The sequence below is a fragment of the Harpegnathos saltator genome, unplaced genomic scaffold (assembly GCF_003227715.2).
Source record: "Harpegnathos saltator strain DR-91 unplaced genomic scaffold, Hsal_v8.6 scaffold409, whole genome shotgun sequence".
Classification (NCBI taxonomy): Eukaryota; Metazoa; Arthropoda; class Insecta; order Hymenoptera; family Formicidae; genus Harpegnathos; species Harpegnathos saltator.
Window position 1 is genome coordinate 616,357 of NW_020230216.1, and position 22,175 is coordinate 638,531.

The 22,175-nt window shown below is 40.0% G+C and overlaps 1 protein-coding gene across 1 annotated transcript in view; it reads left to right on the forward strand.

Annotated features, from left to right (window-relative positions):
- The window catches only part of LOC105188104 (ankyrin repeat domain-containing protein 50), a gene marked incomplete at its 3' end in the record, with an annotated part of 526,622 nt that overhangs the window by 394,870 nt on the left and 109,577 nt on the right, over positions 1-22,175 (forward strand). The window contains exon 6 of the mRNA XM_025301288.1: positions 8,819-9,140. Coding sequence (XP_025157073.1) covers positions 8,819-9,140 — 322 coding nt within the window. The remainder of the gene's footprint in view (positions 1-8,818; positions 9,141-22,175) is intronic.

Sequence of the window (22,175 nt, forward strand, 5' to 3'; positions counted from 1 at the left end):
CGATTTTTACTATGTCTGATTTTGTTGAGCAAAGAATTTGCATTAAATTTTATTTGCGGAATGAATATTCTGCCGCGGAAACGTTGAGGATGTTGCAGAAGGCCTTTGGTGATAAGGCTATATCGCAAAAAAATGTTTACAAGTGGTACAAAGACTTCAAAGAAGGTCGAGAACGAGTTCAAGACGAACAACGCCCCGAACGACCATCAACATCTACTGATGAAAGCCACGTCAAAGAAATCAAAGATTTGCTGTTGGAATATTATTTGAGTGTTATGTGTCGTTTGCATGAAGCTATTCGCCTCAAGAGGCCAGAATTATGGGCAGACAATTCTTGGTTTTTGCACCACGATAATGCATCGTCCCACACTGCATTGGTTCTTCGAGAACATCTCGCCAAAAATTTGACCCATATCGTTCCACAACCACCGTATTCGCTTGATTTAGCACCGTGCGACTTCTGGCTGTTCAACAAACTCAAAAGACCGCTCCGGAGACATCGTTTCGACTCGATTGAGGAGATAAAAGCCGAATCGAAGAAAGTATTGAAGGCCATCTCGGAAAAAGATTTCTCTGACTATTTCAAGGATTGGAAAAACCTTGGCATAAGTGCATTATGTCGGACGTACTTTGAAGGCGATGAAATTAATTTGGAAGAATAAATAAAGATTTTTCATTTTATAGACAAATTCACCTTATTTTTTGATCACAGTAGTATATAATACGAAGAAGAAGTTCCGTCTTGTTGGAATACCAACTGATCTCCTAATGCTCATCATTCTCGATCAATATCCATTAATATTGAATCAATGATGTCGTCCAGCAATTCCAAATATATCCCTACAGTCAAATTATGAAAATAAACTAACTATTCGATTACCGTAAATGCCAGTCCAAACATTTAATTTTTCTAAGTGTCTAGTATGTCATGAAGTATTCTCATGAAGTCTTGAATTAGAATCTGATTAGTAGCGACAATTATGGTGATTGACTGTACCATTTAGATAAAAAGTATACATCACTGCCTCACGTGACTTATTTCGAAGCAACGATAGTACTATAATAGGTAGATATCCAGTACTTCCATTAGTACCGATACTTATCCTATTCGGAGATTCGTCTCTGACTTTTAGTGTGCAGCAGAAAGTGGACATTTAATTCATAAGAAAAAGAAGAATTCATAAGAAGCATAAGAAGCTAGGCTTGAGAAATAAAATCAAATTTCCGATCCTAACCTTATTGTATCTCCTTCCCTTGCGACAGCTTCCTTGGAGTTGCTCAGCTTTCCTATATACAATTCCGCGCACTTAGGAAAAATCTGGTAACTCAGGCCTTTGTTTTCTTTAATACTTTCGCTAGCCTTTCGATCAGCTTTTTCTTTACTTTGTGAGCTGGGGATCCCTAAAATCTAACTGTCGATGATAGCCTTTTTGATCAAAACTTCAGCTATGTCGAGATCTGCCAGGTATATTTTTTTGCCTGACGGTTGTTATCACTTCCCGATAAACAAAACCAACTAACCAAACTAATTTTTATTATTCATAATTGTATAGGTTAAGTTAAGTTAAGTTAGTTTAGTTTAGGGAGGTATATATACTCCGTACATATGTGTATACTATTTTATACAGGGTATTTTAATAGTGCATAATAATAATGCCCATTTTAATAGTGCATTTCGATTATCATTGCAGAGAGTGTTCAGATAGAAAAATGTTTTAGACAAAAGTTGTATGGTTTCGAGGAAGACATAAGATGGTGCTATTAGTGTTACCTTGAATAGTTGCTTGAAGGTCAGATGAAAGTTACCTTCAACTTCATAAACGGAACCACCTACTTTTCATGACATGCTCTTCTAGCTTACATCAAGAGTTTTTCAAAAACCTATAATGAAGAACCTTTTTGTTAAATATCTTTTAACTTATATAGCAAGATCGGGGCCCGGCCGGTCAAGGCAAGATCGATAAACGACCTAGCCAGTCAAGGCAAATTCAACAAACGACTCAAAAATCCAGAAAACGATAGAGAAAATTTTACGTTAAAAACGTATCGTTTTTCGGACTTCTATTCCGTTCGCACTACAGATAGTTGTCAGTGTCGCGCAGTTTCTGATCTAAACAAACAGTGGAAGTTTATTTCTTGTAAGAAAAGCATATTATTATCTACAAACCTTTTCTTGTTAAGATAAAAACTTTTTGTACTTTTGCGAAGTTTTTTGTTTCTTTATTATAATTATTTTGTTTCTTTTATTATTTATAATTACCCACCAAATGAAATTGTAGATATGATTCATACGTTGGGTGAAACCAAAAATAATTACTCGGTAGCAGAAAGGCTTTATACTGAAAAATTCCCAGACGCCATCCTAATAAGAGGGTAATAAAGAAACTTTGCGAAAAAACTGACAGAGCATTCTTAAATGAATACGTCGAAAATCAGGCCTTAACGAGACCATATCGTTGGCTATTGTCTTGAATCTTCCAATCTTTACGAGACAAATTGAGAAGCAACACGGTATACTCAAATCAAATCGTGTGCTCAGGGCCAACAAGTTCCATCTATACTACATCTATCTAACCCAACAATTAGAAGAAAGGATTTTCCAAGGTCGTATACGTTTTTGTAGTCGGACTCAAGATCAAATCCGAGCAAATCTCCATTCATAGCTGATATCCTCTTTCTGATGAAGCCACGATCTGCAACATAAGGGGCGTTAATTTACATAACTGTCATTATTATTCAGATGTGAATCCACATTGGCAAAGGGGCCGAGAGTTCCAAAGGCAGTGGTCTATTAACGTCTGGGTAGATTAACATTCTGGGAGATGTGATTATGGGTCCATACTTCTTTGAAGGAAACGTCAATATAGCAAACTGTTTAAATATAGCAAAACGTTTAAAATTTCTTCAGAATGACCTGCCCAACCTGTTAAGACATATCGATAATGACGTACTCAACCGAATGTGGTTTCAAGACGGAGCACCGGCTTATAGATCTCGAACCGTTACAGAATACTTAAATGAAAGATTCCCGGATAGATGGATTAGTATGGGTAGCCGAATTTAAGAATGACTTCCAAGATCATTCGACTTGGCGCCTTTAGATTTTTATTTCTGGAGATACATTAAAGACAAAGTTTTTTCGGAACAACCTACGACTGTAGAAAATAGAACGTAATCAAAGAACGTAATGAAAGAACGTATTAAAGAAGCATGTAGAAATATCAGGTGTAGTAAAAAGAAATTCATTATTTTTGCATGAAATTGAAGGCTTTAATTACCATAGTTAGAATGATCCGATTTAGGTCAAATATGCGCCGTTTTGTTCGATAACTTGTTGCCATTTTGAAGGTAATTTCATTATGCCTCTCTCATAGAAGCCCTCGTCCCTATTGGCAAAAAATTGAGACAGTCGATTTTCACAAGCCTCTCTTGAAGCAAATTTTTCATCAGTAAAATTGTTCGCCATGGACAGGAACAGATGGTAATCACTTGGTGCCAGGTCCGGACTATAAGGTGGATGCATAAGAACCTCCCAACCAAGCTTCCGGAGCTTCTGGCGAGTCACTATCAATGTGTGTGGCCTGGCGTTGTCCTGATGGAACACAATTCCTCTCCTATTGGTCAAAGCTGGCCACTTCTGGGCGATTGCTTCCTTCAGACGGTCCAATTGTTGACAGTACAGTTCCGAGTTAAGAGTTTTGCCGTAGGGGAGCAGCTCATAGTAGATAATTCCCTGCCAATCCCACCAAACACACAGCAAAACCTTCCTGGCCGTCAATCCTGGCTTGGCCACCGTTTCCGCCGGCTCACCGCGATTCGACCACGACCGTTTTCGCTTGACGTTGTCGTAAGTGATCCACTTTTCATCATCAGTGACCAACCGCTTCAGAAATGGGTCGATTTTGTTGCGATTCAGCAGCGATTCGCAGATGGAAATTCGGTCCATGAGGTTTTATTGCGTTAACTCGTGTGGCACCCATACATCGAGCTTCTTTTTGTATCCAGCCTTATTCAAATGGTTCCAAACGATTTTTTGTGCAATCTTTAGCTCTTGGGCAATCGAAATAGTGCTTACATGACGGTCGGACTCGACAATGTTCATGATTTTATCGATATTTTCGACAATTGGCCTTCCAGTGCGTGATGCATCTTTGACATCGAAATTACCGGAACGGAATCGACGAAACTAAAATTGCGCGTGATTGGCTGTTACAGTATCAGGACCATAAACACTATTCACATTTTCAGCCGTCTGGCTTGCGTTTTCGCCTTTATCGAAGAAAAACTGTAAAATATAGCGTATTTTCTCTTTGCTAGTGTCCATCTTTGACTCGCGCTCAAACAAAACTGAGTCAACTAATTACAAAACTGTCAGAAAAGTTTTTTTAGTACGAAATCTCATCTTTCTAACGCCATCTAGTGGAACCCGATCGGACTTATACAACGCGAGATACAGATAACTAAAGCCATCTATTGGAAAAATAATGGATTTCTTTTTACTACACCTGATATTAATGTAGGTGTCCTTCAAAAAGTTAGGGACAATTTTCGACATAGACTGGAGCTATGGATACAAGTAAATGGTCAGGTTTTCGAACACCTGAGGTAATTAAACGCAAGCCCAGATCTTGCCTTGACTGGCTGGGTCATTTACCGATCTTACCTTGACCGACCGGGCCGTGCCCCGATCTTGCTGTATAAGTTAAAAGGTATTTAACAAAAAGGTTTTTCATTATAGGTTTTTGGAAAGCTCTTGATGTAAGCTAGAAGAATATGTCATGAAAAGTAGGTGGTTCCGTTAAGAAGTTGAAAGTAACTTTCATCTGACCTTCAAGCAACTATTCAAGATAACACTAATGGCACCATCTTATCATCGTCCCTGTCGAAACCATATAACTTTTGTCTAAAACATTTTTCCATCCAAGCACTTTTTGCAATGATAATCGAGATGCACTATTAAAATAGGGCACCTTGTATATATACATTCATTTTTGTGTGTATACAGGGTGTTCCATTTTAAAAAACGCACCTGGATAATTCTTCAACGAAGCATTTTCATAAAAAATTTTTCGCATAAAAGTTGTATGATTTCAAGACTTAAAACAACTATACTATTTTGTTTACAAATGGTACCACTTTCGAGATATTTACTGATCATTACTTTTTTTAAATGGAAACCTCAATTTTTATTATGCCGTTTCTTTCTATCAACTAATTTAAACAACTTTTGTCTGAAACATTTTTTTATTTGCCTAATATTTTTTTAGATATTTAAGGAAAACTTGATAACTTTTTCAATATTTAACTCACGATATCTCGCTAACTATTTATCGGAAGAAAAAGTGGTACTAGACTTTTTTGCTCTACGTGATCTCAAGAATATATTGTTACAATAGCACCTTGACTTTTATTAATTTGATGATTTTGAAATTTCCAAAAGTCAGTAAGTTAACAAAAGTCAAGGCGCTATTATAGCAATATATTCTTGAGTTTAAATAGAGCAGAAAAGTTTAGTACCACTTTTTCTTCCAACAAATAGTTAGCGAGATATCGTAAGTTAAATATTGAAAAAGTTATAAAGTTTTTCTTAAATATCTCAAAAAATGTTAGGTACATAAAAAAATGTTTCAGACAAAAGTTGTTTAAATTAATTAGTAGAAAAAGACGGTGTAATAAAAAATTAGGGTTTTCATTTAAGAAAAGTAATGATCAATGTATATCTCGAAAATGGTACCATTTGTAAACAATATTTTTAAACAATATAGTTGTTTTATGTTTCCCACAGTAATTATTCACTATGGAAGTGATGAACTACGGGGTCCTTATTTCTTCTGTCACGGACACATACACACATGCGTGCACATTTGGCCCGAAGGCCAAAAACAACATATTTTTGAAAGGCTGTAACTTTGCGAAAAAAATTGTAGAGACTCCATTTTTTTCAAATTGAAGGGAAAGATTTGAACTTTATGACGATGCAAACGGCGTCCTCGAAAGAAAAATTGTCCACGTCCATGCATTCTGTCAAACTTTACAATTTTCAGTATACCAAACATGCCCTTAGATGGGGATACAGGGGTTACAGAGGTAAGGGTGCATTGCATGCAAAAAATGGAGATACATTCTTAAAGTAGAGACTTCAAGCTTTATTTTGAAAAAAAATCAGTAGTCTACAATAATTTTTCGCGAAGTTATCGCCAGTCAAAGTTGGCCAATTTTCGGCAATAAATTATCTGCGCCATAATTCTTTTGAGTATGGTATTTATCAAATAAAAAAATTGTCCATAAGGAAGATTCATATATTCGAGAGGCCTCTCTAACTATATAAACGTAAAGTCACTCCCGCTTCCCTTTTAAGGGGTATGGGAATAATTTCATAATTTTAAATGTAACCCCTTATAAAATGTTGCATATTTGGATTCTACGGGAAAAAATAAGTAAATTTTATCTAAAACATTTGTTTGGAAAATGCTTCTAACAAAAGTTATAAGCATTTAAATCTTTAGCGATTTCATTCATGATTGAACTCCATTGACACAAAGTTGCGTTCGCGATACAACAAAAATAAAAAAGGCTTTAGAGTACATACTTGATGTTAACTAAAAGAAACTTAAATAAACACATTTATCGGGAAACGTAAATACAGATCACAGACAAATACAGATCATCTATGTCAATGGAATTCAATCATGAATGAAATCGCTAAAGATTTAAATGCTTATAACTTTTGATAGAAACATTTTCCAAACAAATGTTTCAGATAAAATTTATTTGTTTTTTCCAGTAGAATCCAAATATGCAACATTTTATAAGGGGTTACATTTAAAATTATGAAATTATCCCCATCCCCCTTAAAAAGAAAGCGGGAGCGACTTTACGTTTATGTAGTTGGAGAGGCCTCTCGAATACATAAAACTTCCTTATGAACAATTTTTTATTTGGTAAATATTTTTAAAGTTATAGACTTGTAACATTTTACGTGGACCACCCTATATAATGTGTGTATATTGTGTGTACACAACCTTCCACACTATTTATTTTTTAATGTACGAGGGCTGTATGATAAGTACCCGTGTTTAATGACAGACAGTGCTACTAATCCAAAATCTATATATCATCGTATAACTTTCGAACGACGCCTGTCAAAATTTCAAACAGATTTATCGAGTAGTTTTATTTAGCTGTTGAAAGTGGGCAAGTTCGTTTCTGTTTGCAACCATGGAAAGAAGAGCATTATTGGTCAGTGATTCAATTCCTTTTTTTAGAAGTTCCTTTTTGATGGAAAGATGTGAGGAAATCAAAGTGAAGTTATATGCTGTATAAGGACCATGCATCTTCGATAACTATCATCCAACCATAAACCAGATATTGGTTTAATGAATTCAAGCGTGGCCGAACATTCGTTTTTCATGAAGAGCGCCTAGGCCATCCAATTGACTACAGAATGACTACGGAGGATATAGTCAACAAAATTCATGATATCATATTAGCAGACCGCCGGGTGAATATCTGAGATATTGCTGGCATTGTAAATATCTCAATTGAATGCATACACAATATCCTACACTAAAAACTGGACATGAGAAAGATATCGGCGTGATGTATGCCGCGTTTATTCACAGTGAAGCAAAAACGGAATCGCATGACAACTTCGGAGCACTATTTGAATATGTTTAAATGCAATCCGAAAGAATTTCTGCGGCGTTTCGTGACTGTTAACGAAACATGTACCCATTACTACATGCCAGAAATAAAAGAACGGTCAAAAGACTTCACCCGGCGAATCTGCCCCAAAGAAGGCGAAAACAGTTCCATCGGTCGGAAAGGTCATGGCTACCATTTTATGGGATTCGCGAGGCATCTTCACCGACTATTTGGAGAAGGGAAAGACAATCACGGGGCAGTATTATGCTCATTTATTGGGACGATTCGACTGAATTGGTGAAAAAACGGCCCTATTTGGTGAAGAAAAAAATGCTCTTTCACTATGACAACACATCAGCTTACTTGTCCGCAATCGCTACAGCAAAATTGTTCGAATTACGCTACGAATTGTTGCCACATCCACCCTATTCTCCAGATTTGGCCCCAAACGATTTATTTTTGTTCCCAAACATAAGAAAATGGTTTGGCGGAAAGCAGTTCACGTCAAACGAGGAAGTCATCGCTGAAACAGAGGCCTATTTTGCGGAGGTCGATAAATCATAGTGTTTGAATGGTTTAAAAAAGTTGGAATATCGCTGGACTAAATCAAGCTAAAAGGAGATTATGTTGAGAAATAAATAAAAGAAATTAAAGAAAAATTCGTTTCCTTCCTTAACACGGGTACTTATTATACAGTCCTCGTGTACAGTGTCAAAAACTACATCGTATGAAACTTCTTTTGATTATAACTTTTCAATAAACATAATTTATTTCGTGATAGTTAAAATATTTTGGAAGTTACTTGATAAGATGACCTCAACAACATATGTCAAGGTCAATGTCCTAATTCCTTTAAACTGAATAATTATCCACATTTCTTTTGTTGATAACTTTTTAATAAACAACGAATAACAATTTTTTAAAACATAATTTTTTAAAAGTTATTTAGTAAGATAACTTCAATAATATAAGTTAAAATTAAAAAATCAAAGTTATTAGAGCTGACTCTATTTTTATCTCAATAACCTCAATAACCTCAATAACCTCAATAACCTATATTTAATATTTTTAGTAATACTATGATTATTATCTTGATTTATTATTATGATTATTATCATGATTATTACAGACTCTATTATTTTATATTAATAGAACTATTAATTATTTATCGCAGGTTGTTACAATACTTTTAGAACGTGGTGCTATCGTTGACCATCAGGATAAAGATGGAATGACCCCATTATTAGTCGCTGCGTTTGAAGGTCACAGAGATGTCTGCGAATTATTATTGGAATATGAAGCAGATGTAGATCATTGTGACATTACAGGAAGAACGCCATTGTGGGCGGCCGCAAGCATGGGACATGGATCTGTCGTTGCTCTTCTATTGTTCTGGGGTTGCTATGTTGACAGTATAGATAGTGAAGGTAGAACTGTTCTAAGTGTGGCTGCTGCTCAAGGCGGTACAGATGTTGTAAACCAACTGCTTGATAGAGGTATATATATAAAAATATATTATGCATTTACAAACATGTATGCATTTCTCCAATCAAATTTTTGCATTTTTCAAAATCCACATTTGAAATCCTTTAACTTATATTGCTTCTTTAGTTAGCAACATTGACTGTTTGATGACAATTCTAATTATGTTCTGTTTGAATGTCAATTATATTCTAATAATGTCATTCATGATAACAGTGATATTATAAAATGACATCGAGATATAGAAATAGCATACAGGGTGGGACAAAAGTCTTGATACACCCTCATAATTTTTGAACGAATCTACTACATGGGCTGAAAAGTCTTTGGCTTAACAATGAAAAAACGATTTTTTAATGAAAAAAGTGTTTTATTCCTCGACATAATCTCCATTTAGAGTAATGCACTTAGTGTAACGGTCCGCTAACATTTCGATGCCGGTCTTATAGTGCTCGGTGTCAAGTCCCTCAAAATAGGCATTTGTTTCCAACTTGACCTCCTCATTCGAGTAAAATCTTTTACCAGAGAGCCACTGCTTCAGTCGGGGAAAAAGGAAATAGGGCGCTGGGGGCCAGGTCTGGAGAATACGGGGGATGCGGGACCAATTCATAGCGCAATTTCTTTAATTTATCGGTCGTATCGCGAGCCGAGTGAGCTGGAGCATTGTCTTGGTGAAACAAAATTTTTTTCTTTGCCAAATGTGGCCGTTTGACCTTGACCTCGTCGTCCAATCGATCCAGTAATGTACAGTAATATTCTTTATTGATAGTTTTACCATGTTCAAGATAATCAATGAATATTATGTTATGCGCATCCCAAAAAATACTGGCCAAAACCTTGCCGGCTGATTGTTGTGTCTTCGGGCGCTTCGGACGGCTTTCACCAGGCAATAACCACTCCGCTGACTGCCGATTGGACTCCGGTGTGTAGTGATGGATCCATGTTTCATCCATTGTGACAAATCGACGCAAAAACTCCTTCTTATTGCGGTTAAACAGGGCCAGATTTTGCTTTGAAAGTCGAACACTTTCCGCTTTTTGCTCAATTGTCAAAAAACGCGGCACCCAACGCGCGCAAAGCTTTTTCATGTGTAAATATTCATGAATGATATGACCAACGCGTTCCTTTGAGATGCCTATGATGTTAGCTAGCTCACTCAATTTCATTTTGCGGTCATTCAACACGATTTCACTGATTTTCTGGATGTTTTCTGGAGTAACTGCCTCATTTGGCCTTCCTGAACGTGGTGCATCATTTGTGCTCATACGGTTACGACGAAACTCAGCAAACCAATATTTGATGGTTGAATTCGGTGGGGCAGATGTGCCGTAACATTTATCAAGCCATGCCTTTGCTTCAACAGTGTTTTTTCCCATCAGGAAGCAATGTTTAATCAAAACACGAAATTCACTTTTTTCCATAGTAAAGATAAATTCAGAGGTAACGTCACTTCGAAAGCTATAACTTGTACACGAGTCAACGAAATATCATGAAATTTTTACAGCATCTAAGTTAAGGTTGGTACTCTATAGGAAATATAAGGATTTTTAGTTTGTGGAGCCATCTATATGTCAGGCCAAAGACTTTTCAGCCCATGTAGTAGATAGAAAGTTGAAATTTGGAGAAGTTGTATAGGATCATGAAAGCTATTTTTTGTGCAGGATGGCATCCACCCCTATCTCCTTGGGGCACGAGGGCAGGGGTGACTTAAAAATCTTAAATGGCATAAAGGTCAACTGAGAGCTCATGTTAAAAGTGTTTTAAAGACGAAAAAATGTTTTCTGAGAAAGTCCGCTACGATTCTCCAATCGAAGGTTATGATCATAAAACAAAAATTTGCTTTTCCTTGTTTATTGCGTTACCGTTCTTTGCGTTACCCAGGGTCTACATGGTGAAGACGTGATGGTTATCAGACCCCGTGTGTGTGTGTGTAACGGAGATGAGGACTCTAGGGTTCGTCACCTCCTATTTTGTGACTCCTCCTCCTATTTTGTGACTCCAAACCCTCTCCGTTTCACGTACGCGTGTGTTTGTTTGTTTGTGTGTGTGTGTGTGTGTGTGTGTCTGTGTATGTGCGCGCGCGCGCGGGTATGGGTGGGTGAATATGTGTTTACAGTAAGTGTTCGAACTGTCGACCTTCTACAGTTTGACAGTGGGCCAGACGATTGGAAAAACTGGTTGTAATGTTTTTTAATATTTCGGGAGCAATTAATGCCACTTCGTCGGTAATTCGTAGTCGCAAATCGTTGAGATTTTGAGGTTTAATTCTATATACTCGGTTTTTCAAATAACCCCAGAAGATAAAGTCCAACGGAGACAGGTCAGGTGATCTGGGTGACTACTCGATTGCGCTCTTTCTTCCTATCCATCTTTCAGGAAAAGTGTTGTTTAAAATATTCCGCACTTGCAATCCAAAATGTGGAGGAGCACCGTCCTGCTAAAACTGAACTGAATCAAAATCTGGACTGAAAATATTGCGAAGAGTTGGTACAATATCGTCTCGGAGCATGACCTCATACCTTTGTGCTGTCAGATTGCCATCAATGAAAAATGGTCCTATTATGTGCTGTCCAACTATTCCCGCCCAAACATTTAGTTTTTGTGGATATTAGCTTTTGGATTCTCTCATCCAATGCCGATCTTTGCCGATCCTTGACACATCCCATATTTTGAAAACGATTACATGTTTTCTGTACAGTAGTTGCAGAAATGTAATCGGTGACCGTGAACGGTCATTTCGAAAGGTTCGAGATTTATTTAATGCTAAGTTTCGGCAAAGGAGACAAGGGATTTCTGTAGCCAATGTACAGAAAACATGTAATCGTTTTCAAAATACAGGTACAAAATACAATGCGTCAAAGATCGGCAAAGATCGGGTAGGCCGAAGATCGCTACAAATGAAGACATCTCGATAGAAATATTACAATCATTTGTAGAAGATCCTCATACCTCTACACGAAAAGCTGCCCAGGCTCATAACTGTAGTTATAAATCTGCGTGTTCTCAAAAATTCCACATTTCACCCATACAAAATAAATCTTGTTCAGAAATTAGTCGCACATGACTTTGATTGCCAATCCGAATTTTGTGACGTAATGATGCAAAAAATTGATGATCAACCGGAATTTCAAAACAAAATTGTTTTCTCAGACTAAGCTACATTTATGTTAGACGGTAAATAGATACAACAGTCGATATTGGAGTGATTCTAATCTGCATTGGATGAGAGAATCCAAAAGCCAATATCCACAAAAACTAAATGTTGAGGCGGGAATAGTTGGACAACACATAATAGGACCATTTTTCATTGATGGCAATCTGACAGCACAAAGGTATGAGGCCATGCTCCGAGACGATATTGTACCAACTCTTCGCAACATTTTCGGTTCAGATTTTGATTCAGTTTGGTTTCAGCAGGACGGTGCTCCTCCACATTTTGAATTGCAAGTGCGGAATATTTTAAACAACACTTTTCCTGAAAGATGGATAGGAAGAAGGGGCCAAGATCACCTAACCTATCTCTCTTGAATTTTTTCTTCTGAGGTTATTTGGAGTGTACGGAATTAAACCTCAAAATCTCAACGACTTGCGACTACGAATTATCGACAAAGTGGCATTAATTACTCCCGAAATATTACAAAACGTTACAACCTGTTTTTACAATCGTCTGGCCCACTGTCAAACTGGAGAAGGTTCACAGTTCGAACACCTATAGTAAACACATATTCACCCACCCACACCCACGAGCGCGCGCGCACTCACACATACACACACACAACACACGCGTGCGTGAAACGGAGAAGGTTTAGAGTCACAAAATAGGGGGGGAATAACGAACCCTAGAGTCCTGATCTCCGTTACAAACACACACACACACACACACACACACACACACGCATGCACGCACGCATACGCACGCACGTACGCACGCACGCACGCACACAAACACACACACAACACACACGCACGCATACGCACGCACACAAACACACACACGCGTGCCCGCACACACACACGCGCGCACACACACACGCGCGCACGCGCATACACGCGCACACGCGCACACGCACGCATACGGACACACACACACACACATACACATGGGATCTGATAACCATCACGTCTTCGCCGTAGACCCTGGGTAACGCAAAGAACGGTAACGCAATAAACAAGGAAACGAAAATTTTTGTTTTATGATCATAACTTTCGATTGAAGTGTCATAGCAACTTTCTCAACATTTTTTTCGTCTTTAAAACATCTTTAACATAAGCTCTCAGTTGACCTTTAATGCCATTTAAGATTTTTAAGTCACCTCTGCCCTTGTGCCCCAAGGAGGTAGTAGGTGGATGTCATCCTACACAAAAAACAACTTTCATGATCCTGTACAACTTCCCCAAATTTTAGCTTTCTATCTAGATTCGTTCAAAAGTTATAAGGGTGTATCTATATTTTTGTCCCAGTCTGTATATTTGTGTCCATGATATCATATGTGTAGGATAAGAAAAATGTTTGATATACCGCTATGCGCGGTATCGCGTTTGAAGTCGCGCGCACATCTCGGTTGCGGCGTAGCGCGGCTAGATGACGGACATAGCGCGGCTAGATGACACGTAGTCGATCTACTTTGGCGGCCCGCTACCTAAAGATTGTTTTGTTTGCGGCTTTCGTTTAATGTATTGTTTTCTGCCGAACATTGGAAAGGACTAGGATATATAAGACCGGGGAACGCCGGAAGAGTCAGTCGGAAGAAGTCCGTCAGTCTGTACGACACTGGTATTTATACTAGACTGTATATTTCTTTATATTGTAATAAATATATTATCCTACAATCTTTTGGGGGCTCAGCCGGGATTACAGCCTAAAGTATAGTGCCGGTTACGAAGAAGTTAAGAAGTAAAAGAAGTGTTCCTAAGAAGTTTTAAGACGAAGCAATGACGGAACCAGGCGCTAGTGCATTGGTTGATGACCTAAGTACAAAGCTGGCGGACATGATGACGGTTCAGTTAAAACAAGAACTGAAGAAGCGAAAACTAAAGACGGCAGGATTGAAGAATGAATTTGTCCTAAGTCTGTTACCGTTCATGCAACTTGAACGTGAACACGGTGAAACAGAACGTGATAATGTTCAGAATAAACACGACGACAACGATGCACGCAAAAGGCAAGAGGCAATCAACGAAAATGATACAGGCTCTAGTGATGAAGACGAAATACTAGTCACTGAAAGAAGACAAAGCCGAACGGGAGATACACGAAGACACCAGCAATTAACATTTAGAGATGTTGAAGAATCCTTGGAGACGTTTAATGGAGATGACAAAGTCGATGTGAGAAGATGGCTCAGAGATTTCGAAGAAATGGCTGTGTTATGCGAATGGTTTGATATCCAGAAAGTGGCATATGCGAAACACCTTCTTCGTGGTTCAGCAAAGCTGTTCGTTAACTACGAAAAATGCGCGAAAACATGGAAAAAGCTACGGAGAGCATTAATTGTTAGATTGAACGAACTTACCAGTGAAGCTCGATCTTAATTATGCCCTTTTGTCTCGTCCGGATGGAGAACTATGTAGTCGTGCCCCTGCACGCGCCTTGGCAACAGAATTAAAAAAACCTGCCACTCAGAAGCAAGCGTCGCTCCGTGCCGTGGCGCCCGTGGCCGTGGCGCCCGTGTTTCCGTGCGCTGCGCGCTCCCTCGTTCTTCATAAGTTTAAAGCTTTGAGGCTAATCGCCACACATAGGGGTGGGAATGTTAGGAGAAATACAAAATAAACGGAAGGGCGTCCATCCGGACAAGATAAAAGGGCATAATTAGGATCGAACTTCACTGGCAAGTTCGTTCAATCTAATAATTATGTCCCTTAATGTCTCGTCCGGATGGAGAACTATGTAGCTGTTTAAATCCTGGCGATTTGCCTTGAAAATACCAATCCGAAAGTATTAAATAAAATTAAAATGATATAATCTCGTTAGAGGTAGTGAGTATATGAAAGAAGGGGGTAACAAAAACTAGGATTACTTGACTCCTATGTTTTCATTCAAGAGAGAGAAGAAAGAAAGGTAAAATATCATAGTGAAAGAACTGCATTACTAAAGTCCTCTATACTGATAATGGGCCTATTGTAGAAATTCGCAAAGATGCGAGACTGTCCCGGTCCAGCCTATTGCGCGTTTAATTAGGTCTAGAGAGATACCCTTTTTCGGCTGTCCGCGAAGTAGAGGTATGACACGTACTATGAGTTGAGAACATATTACTGTTAACTCCGCAATCTTTTAAGCTCTATCAAATACGGCGATCTATCGTTTGTGCTGTAACCGCCCTAAGGGGTTTCTTAGGTGCAATAAAGAAAGCATCGTAACTGGCAGGACGTAATGATCTAGTCCTCTCCAAGTAATATTGTACTAGACGAAAGACACAAAGATTCTTATAGTTGTCGAATCGTGAAAAGAAAAAAAGAGGGTGAGAACGGCCCGGCGCTGAGGTTTTGATTCGATTTGGACAGCCCAGAATTAGCTTATCGTCTATAGTGATTTGCGAAATTCTAACAAGCAGATGACGCAACCTGTTTCATCGATTTCAACACGAGTCATAGCACACTCGATAGCTATGGTGCCGTGTATAAACGCCCTAACATAATATGCGTGAATGCGTCTTTGTTTACGAGTAATTTGCAGTTAAAGTTTGGCTCGCGGAGCCGTGCCATACATAGGGCGCAAGTTACGACACTCTTTCACGAAGCCGGCGTGGCGGAGCAGACAGAGGTTTCCGCGCCATGAGCACTTTTGCGCCGACGACGGCGTTCGAGTCCCGCCGACGACTGGTTCGTTTATTTTCATATGTAAAGACGTGTAATAAATATTTTTATATTGTTCTTATGTATAATTCCTTTTTTTGTTCCTACGCTATTAATCAAGGCTAATTAGGAGAGACAGGTCTTTCAAATATGAACACAACTTTTTTATTAATTATAATAAAATGTTTTTGTCCGTATCAAAACACACACACACACATATAAGACAAATATAAGGCACACAAATGAAAGTTACGTATTATAAAATGTGGTCATGCAGTCGCAACTCTGCGGATGGAATATCGTATAAAAGTATGTAAAACATAATAGTTTTTTGCACCAACTGCACGTAATGAACGCATAATTTTTGGCACAAATACACTTTGACTATGTATAGTTGGTGGAAAACATATTTGATTTACGTTATAAAATACCTCGCGACTGTCAACAAGACTGGACGGAAATTATATCAGGACATCTGCAAATATGAATTCAATATAATTGATATTGTATACAAGGCCAATAACAATACGTACAAATATATCTTTCCATTGCTCACACATTCAATATATTTACCTCGAAGATATTCTATTGCGTCCGTCAACTCTTCTTTCGTAATATCACATTTTGCTAAATTTTGCACATAGCTAATCGTTGCTTCATCTACAAACGTGGTTTCGATTTTTAACACGAGTTTTTCACTGTTCACGTTACGAAGACTGTCCAGAGAATGAAGCGAGCACGTCACAAAACATGAGAATCCCTCTGCGAGAAGAGGAAAGGGAAGAGGGTTCCTTTCCACTTGTAACGGTTTTAACGGCTCTCGAGTTTCTCTCACACAAAATAATCACTGTCTGGCCATTTCTTTCCCATATCATACGAAATATTTATGCGAAATAGATTTACACGCAAAAAACATTTTATTGTAATTAATAAAAAAGTTGTGTTCATATTTGAAAGACTTGAGTCTCCTAATTAGCCTTGATTAATAGCGTAGAAACAAAAAAAGGAATTATACATAAGAACAATATAAAAGTATTTATTACATGTCTTTACATACGAAAAAAAAACGAACCAGTCGTCGGCGGGACTCGAACGCCGTCGTCGGCGCAAAAGAGTTCGCGGCGCGGGAGCCTCTGTCTGCTCAGCCACGCCGGCTTCGTGAACGAGTGTCGTAACTTGCGCCCTATGTATGGCACGGCTCCGCGAGCCAAACTTTAACTGCAAATACTCGTAAACAAAGACGCATTCACGCATATTATGTTAGGGCGTTTATACACGGCATCATAGCTATCGAGTGTGCTATGACTCGTGTTGAAATCGATGAAACAGGTTGCGTCATCTTCTTGTAAAAGATGAGAGTTTGAACTCATTGACCTGGGGCAAGCGAAAGAAGAATGACTAATTTCTTAGTAATGCTACTCAGGAAGAGAGAATCATACGGATAAGTCGTAAAAAGTTTTGTTCAATCAGGGGCCAGGTCCCAAACAAAGTCCTACCGAGGCCGCGGTGGTTTGAGTGCTGCTATACCTTTGCAGAAACGCTTGACCATATGATGGTTCCCAAACTTATTGTGAGAGATTAAGGATAAGGGAGAGATTAAGAAATTGCTGACCTCATGCTATTCAAGCTCGAGTATGAAGCAACATTGAGTGCTTCCTGAGCCATAAATTCCAGTGCTTGAGAAAACGTTGTGGAATACAAATGTATTTTACTCCTCCGACGAAAGTACCACTACTGATACTGTTCTATGGTTGCTTCCGAAAATGAGGATCGTAGTGCTGGAATGGCTACTGGAGGCACTAAGCATGTCTTAAACGCCTCATTGAAAATTTCGCGACCTCCAGGGAGAGAGTCTTCCATGATGAATGACGATACCTGAAAGGTGAAGAAAGTAAGAAAAACGGCTGGGAGATAGAATTAACGACTTCGATATCAGGAGTCGATGAAACAGCGAGAACCACGCTCATGATGGCCATTACAGTACCATCAGAGTTCCCGTTGCTTCGTCGTCTATAAGTTTTCGTAATACGTGTGGTAATAAAATAATTAGTGGGAAAGCGTAGAAAATAGGTGCTTCCCATGCGGGGGCGAATGCGTCTGTTGTAAGCGAACCCGGGTTCGGAAATCAAGAGACGCACGCGTCGCACTTATTAATCGCGGAAGCGAAAAGATCTATGTCAAAAGGACCAAAGGCCTTAAACACTTGCTGGAAAACCTCGTCAAACAGATACCATTTTGTGCCAGGATCTCTGCATTGAGATTCGCAATCAGCAATAAAATTTTCCATTGATGAAATGTTCGAGGCGAAAATGAAAATATTCCTCTCCTCGCATCAGCACCCGATTTCCCCTGAGATTGCAGAGAGACGGGGATATTAAACAGAATCAAATTTGTTAATGTAAGCAAGTGCAGTGATATTATCGATGCGAAGTAAAATGACGTAGTCACTGAAATCTGCTGCGAAATATCGAAGAGCGTTAAACGCCGCTTTCAATTCTAGTGCGTTTATATGAAGGGCCTTGTCATCTGTTGACCACCGGGCGTGTGTGCGAGAGTCGCCACAAGAAGCTCCCCAACTGTTCAAAGATGCATCCGAAAATTTTCCTCGGATAAATCTACCTGAACAAATTCTATTTGACTGGTGAGGATTCGAGAATATATTAATCCACCACATGAGATCGTCGATTAGATCCGAAGGGATGTTCATTAAAGCTGAATAATCTCCCTGCGAGTGAAGAAGGGCTAGATATTTTGCTCTCTCAAATTTTTAGTATAAAGCAACCCGTATAGGTCTGCTGGGCATACTGAGACGATCGAGCCGATAAAACTAGCGACTTTCGAATATAGCATTTGGAGGTGTGAACGATTCGTGTTATTAAGCGTAGCAATTTTTCCCCCGCGGATAGGCGGGATTGATATAGATTGTGCTTAGATCACACAGGCTTAGTATAAGTCGTTTCCCTCCAGATGACTTATCGACCAGAAATGATAAAGTTGATGTTTGCAAGATTCGATTGGTTCAATAGCACCATTAGGTAGTAAGCGGTTTACTTTAAAATCGCGAAGCAAGGCAGTGGATTGTGAAAAAATTACAAATGCTTGTAATTTCAAAAAGTAACTGGAGATATTGATGTTAATACTAGAATGTCTCCACAGCGGAGCCACCGGAATTACGAAAAAATTATGGATGTCTCCACAGCGGAGCCAACAGAGTGCTAAGGGTTAATGTAGATAACGAGACTGTGTCCCTGACTGAAGTTTTTGACAGCGGCTCCTGATGTAAGAGGCTCCTGTTTGTCGAGCCAACGGGAGACGAACAGGGGCCTTGCGGTTTTCCAGAGTTGTGGCCTGGATGCCTGATTTTGCGGACGAGGCACCTGCTGGCGAACGGGTTGCAGCATCTTCCTTCCTGAACAGGTGCCAGTTTGGCGACCTTGCGACTCGTCCTCTTACAGGCCTAAGCTGCCTTTAATGTTTCGGCAAAATTGTGGCCGAAAAGGAATTCGTCCAAAGGCGCCGTGTCCCAGCATTCTTGCTGATAATATTGAGAGAAGGTTAACAAAGGCTCTTTTTGTCAGAGAGAGGCGATAATAAACAGCGACGAAAACAGACGTATGCACTATGAGCTCAAGGCATTGAGGCAGGTAGTTACTTGTGCTTGCAAGAGTGAATAGTACTTGTCTCTCTTGAAGATAGAAAAGCTTAAAGCCGCTACGATCTCATTATTGCCTTTCCATGAAGCTAATGCTGCAAGGTCCTTGACTTCGTATTTAGCCAGGAAACAATTACAAGTTTCCTCACTCAAACCTGCTCGGGATTCTGCTTGGATCGATTCTAGAATGATAGGATCTCAAGAAGAATATTGTTGGGGGAACCTCGGATCCCCTAAACAGTTCTCTGGCCGAGGTATGAGATGTTGAAGCAGCCAGCGGATTTTCAGAATCCGGAAGGATAGTGACAAGAGTGTCAGCGAAAACCACCCTGCCGGGAGCCAGAGGCTCGACCTTATCGACTTGCGAAAAAACTGGCGTAGCCAGATAGAAGAAACAATCAGTTATATCCTCTCTTTGCCAGAATTTATCAAATATTACTGGGTCGACAAGAGGACATACCTGGTACAACGCCCCGGTCGCTTGTGCGACCAGCTGCTCTTCTACAATCTGATCTAGAACCTGTGGCGTGAAGAAGGAGGTAGTATTGGAACCTCCCTGAGGAATACTTGAGGGGCTCCTGCGGACGGTTATGAGGATTACATAACCTCCTAAGCACTCCTTAGAATGGAGGTTATACTCGATTTCTCTGCAGGTGATAATCTCACGCATTCGATCGAGAATTTCCACGAGGGAACTTCGAGAACACAGACCCTCTGACGTCCGAGAAATACAAGATGGACGTGCATTCTACTATGTACTGCGTGAACGATCCTGCGATCGCCTGTTCCCCGAAAAATCTTCAAACTGTGCGTATGCATGCGCCTTTTCTCTCTCGAATGTCGCGAGGAGGAATTCTTTAGATTTTCTATGTCTAGGCATGGCTGAAAAAGAGAATTGGCACAAATTAACTGAAAGAAACTAATAAAGCTAACCAACGCACGTGTTACCAAGGCTAACGAACAGAACACAATGAAGAACGAGGGCGCGCGCAGCGCACGGCAACACGGGCGCCACGGCCACGGGCGCCACGGCCACGGACGCCTCGGCACGGAGCGACGCTTGCTTCTGAGTGGCGGGTTTTTCGAATTCTGTTGCTAAGACGCGTGCAGAGGCACGACTACATAAAGGGTTTTTCAATAAGGGTGGGTCGATGTTGCAATGGAATAAAATAAGCTGTGAGGTATTAACGAAATTCTTTTTTTATTTGAAAGGCCCATGTATGCCATTATGTGTAGAATATAATATCGTTCAAATATCCGCCGCGGCTTCTCACGGTAGCACGGATCCGAGTGGTCCAATTTTCAATGATTCTGCCGCATAGATCCGGCTGAATTTGAGCGATGGCCTGGGTTATGTTGACTTTAAGGGCATCGGTCGATTGCTGCTTATTGGCATAGACCTGCGACTTCAAAAAACCCCACAAGAAAAAGTCTAGGGGGTCAAATCGCACGATCTTGGTGGTCAATTCACGTCACCTCTACGAGAGATAACCATACCCTCAAATCGTTCATGCAGAATGTCCATCGTGGCCTCCGCTGTGTGGCACGTAGCCCCGTCCTGCTGGAACCACATGTCGTCCACGTCCATATCGTTCAATTTGGGCCAAAAGAAATTGGTTATTATCGTTCTGTAGCGCTCGCCATTGACGGTGATGGCCTCACCAACGTCGTTTTCGAAAAAGTACGGACCAATGACGCCGCCGGCCCAAAATCCGCACCAAACAGTAACTTTTTGTGGATGCATTACTACCTGTTGTGGGTACGAACCTCGTGTGGGTTGGCGTCGTGCCATATACGGCAATTATGCTTGTTAATATAGCCATTCATCCAAAAATGCACCTCGTCGCTAAAGATGATTTTTCGGCCAAAATTGGGGTCCTCTTCCAAATGCTCCAAAGCTCAGTCAGCGAACAAACGGCGTTGTTTATGGTCATTAACTTTCAGCTCCTGGGCCAGTTGGATCTTGTACGGGTGCAGACCCAAGTCCCGACGCAAAATTCGTCAAGTTGAAGTCTGCAAAAGGCCGAGTTCTTGTGCACGGCGAGGAATTGACTGCCTCGGGTTCTCCTGCACACTTTCACTTATAGCGGCGATGTTCTCGGCCGATCTGGCGTTCCTTTGACGTACGGGTGTTGGCTGATCGTTTACCGAACGGTCGTCTCGAATTTGGCCACCAAACGTTGGAGAGTCGACTTTGAAGGGTTACCGCGTCTGCCGTAAAATAGGCGCAACGCGCGCAACGTTTGCACTAACGAACAATCATTTTGATAATAAAGTTTTATCATTTGGACGTGCTGCTCAATCGTGTAACTTGTCATGGTGATTTGGCATCAGTGACTGAATAATAAACAACAGGTTAGACAGACGCCGCCAAAACAACATGGCCGCCACAGGCTGCCAATATCGACCCGCACCAATTGAAAAACCCTGTAGTTCTCCATCCGGACGAGATATTAAGGGGCCTAATTGAAGAATTTGCTAACATCGTGGACAGTCATGCAGTACACCGAGAGTTGTCTCGACGAAAGAAAACATCCGACGAATCATATCAAGCATATATCTACAAAATGCTCGAGACTGCTGCATAAGCTGATGTTGATACACA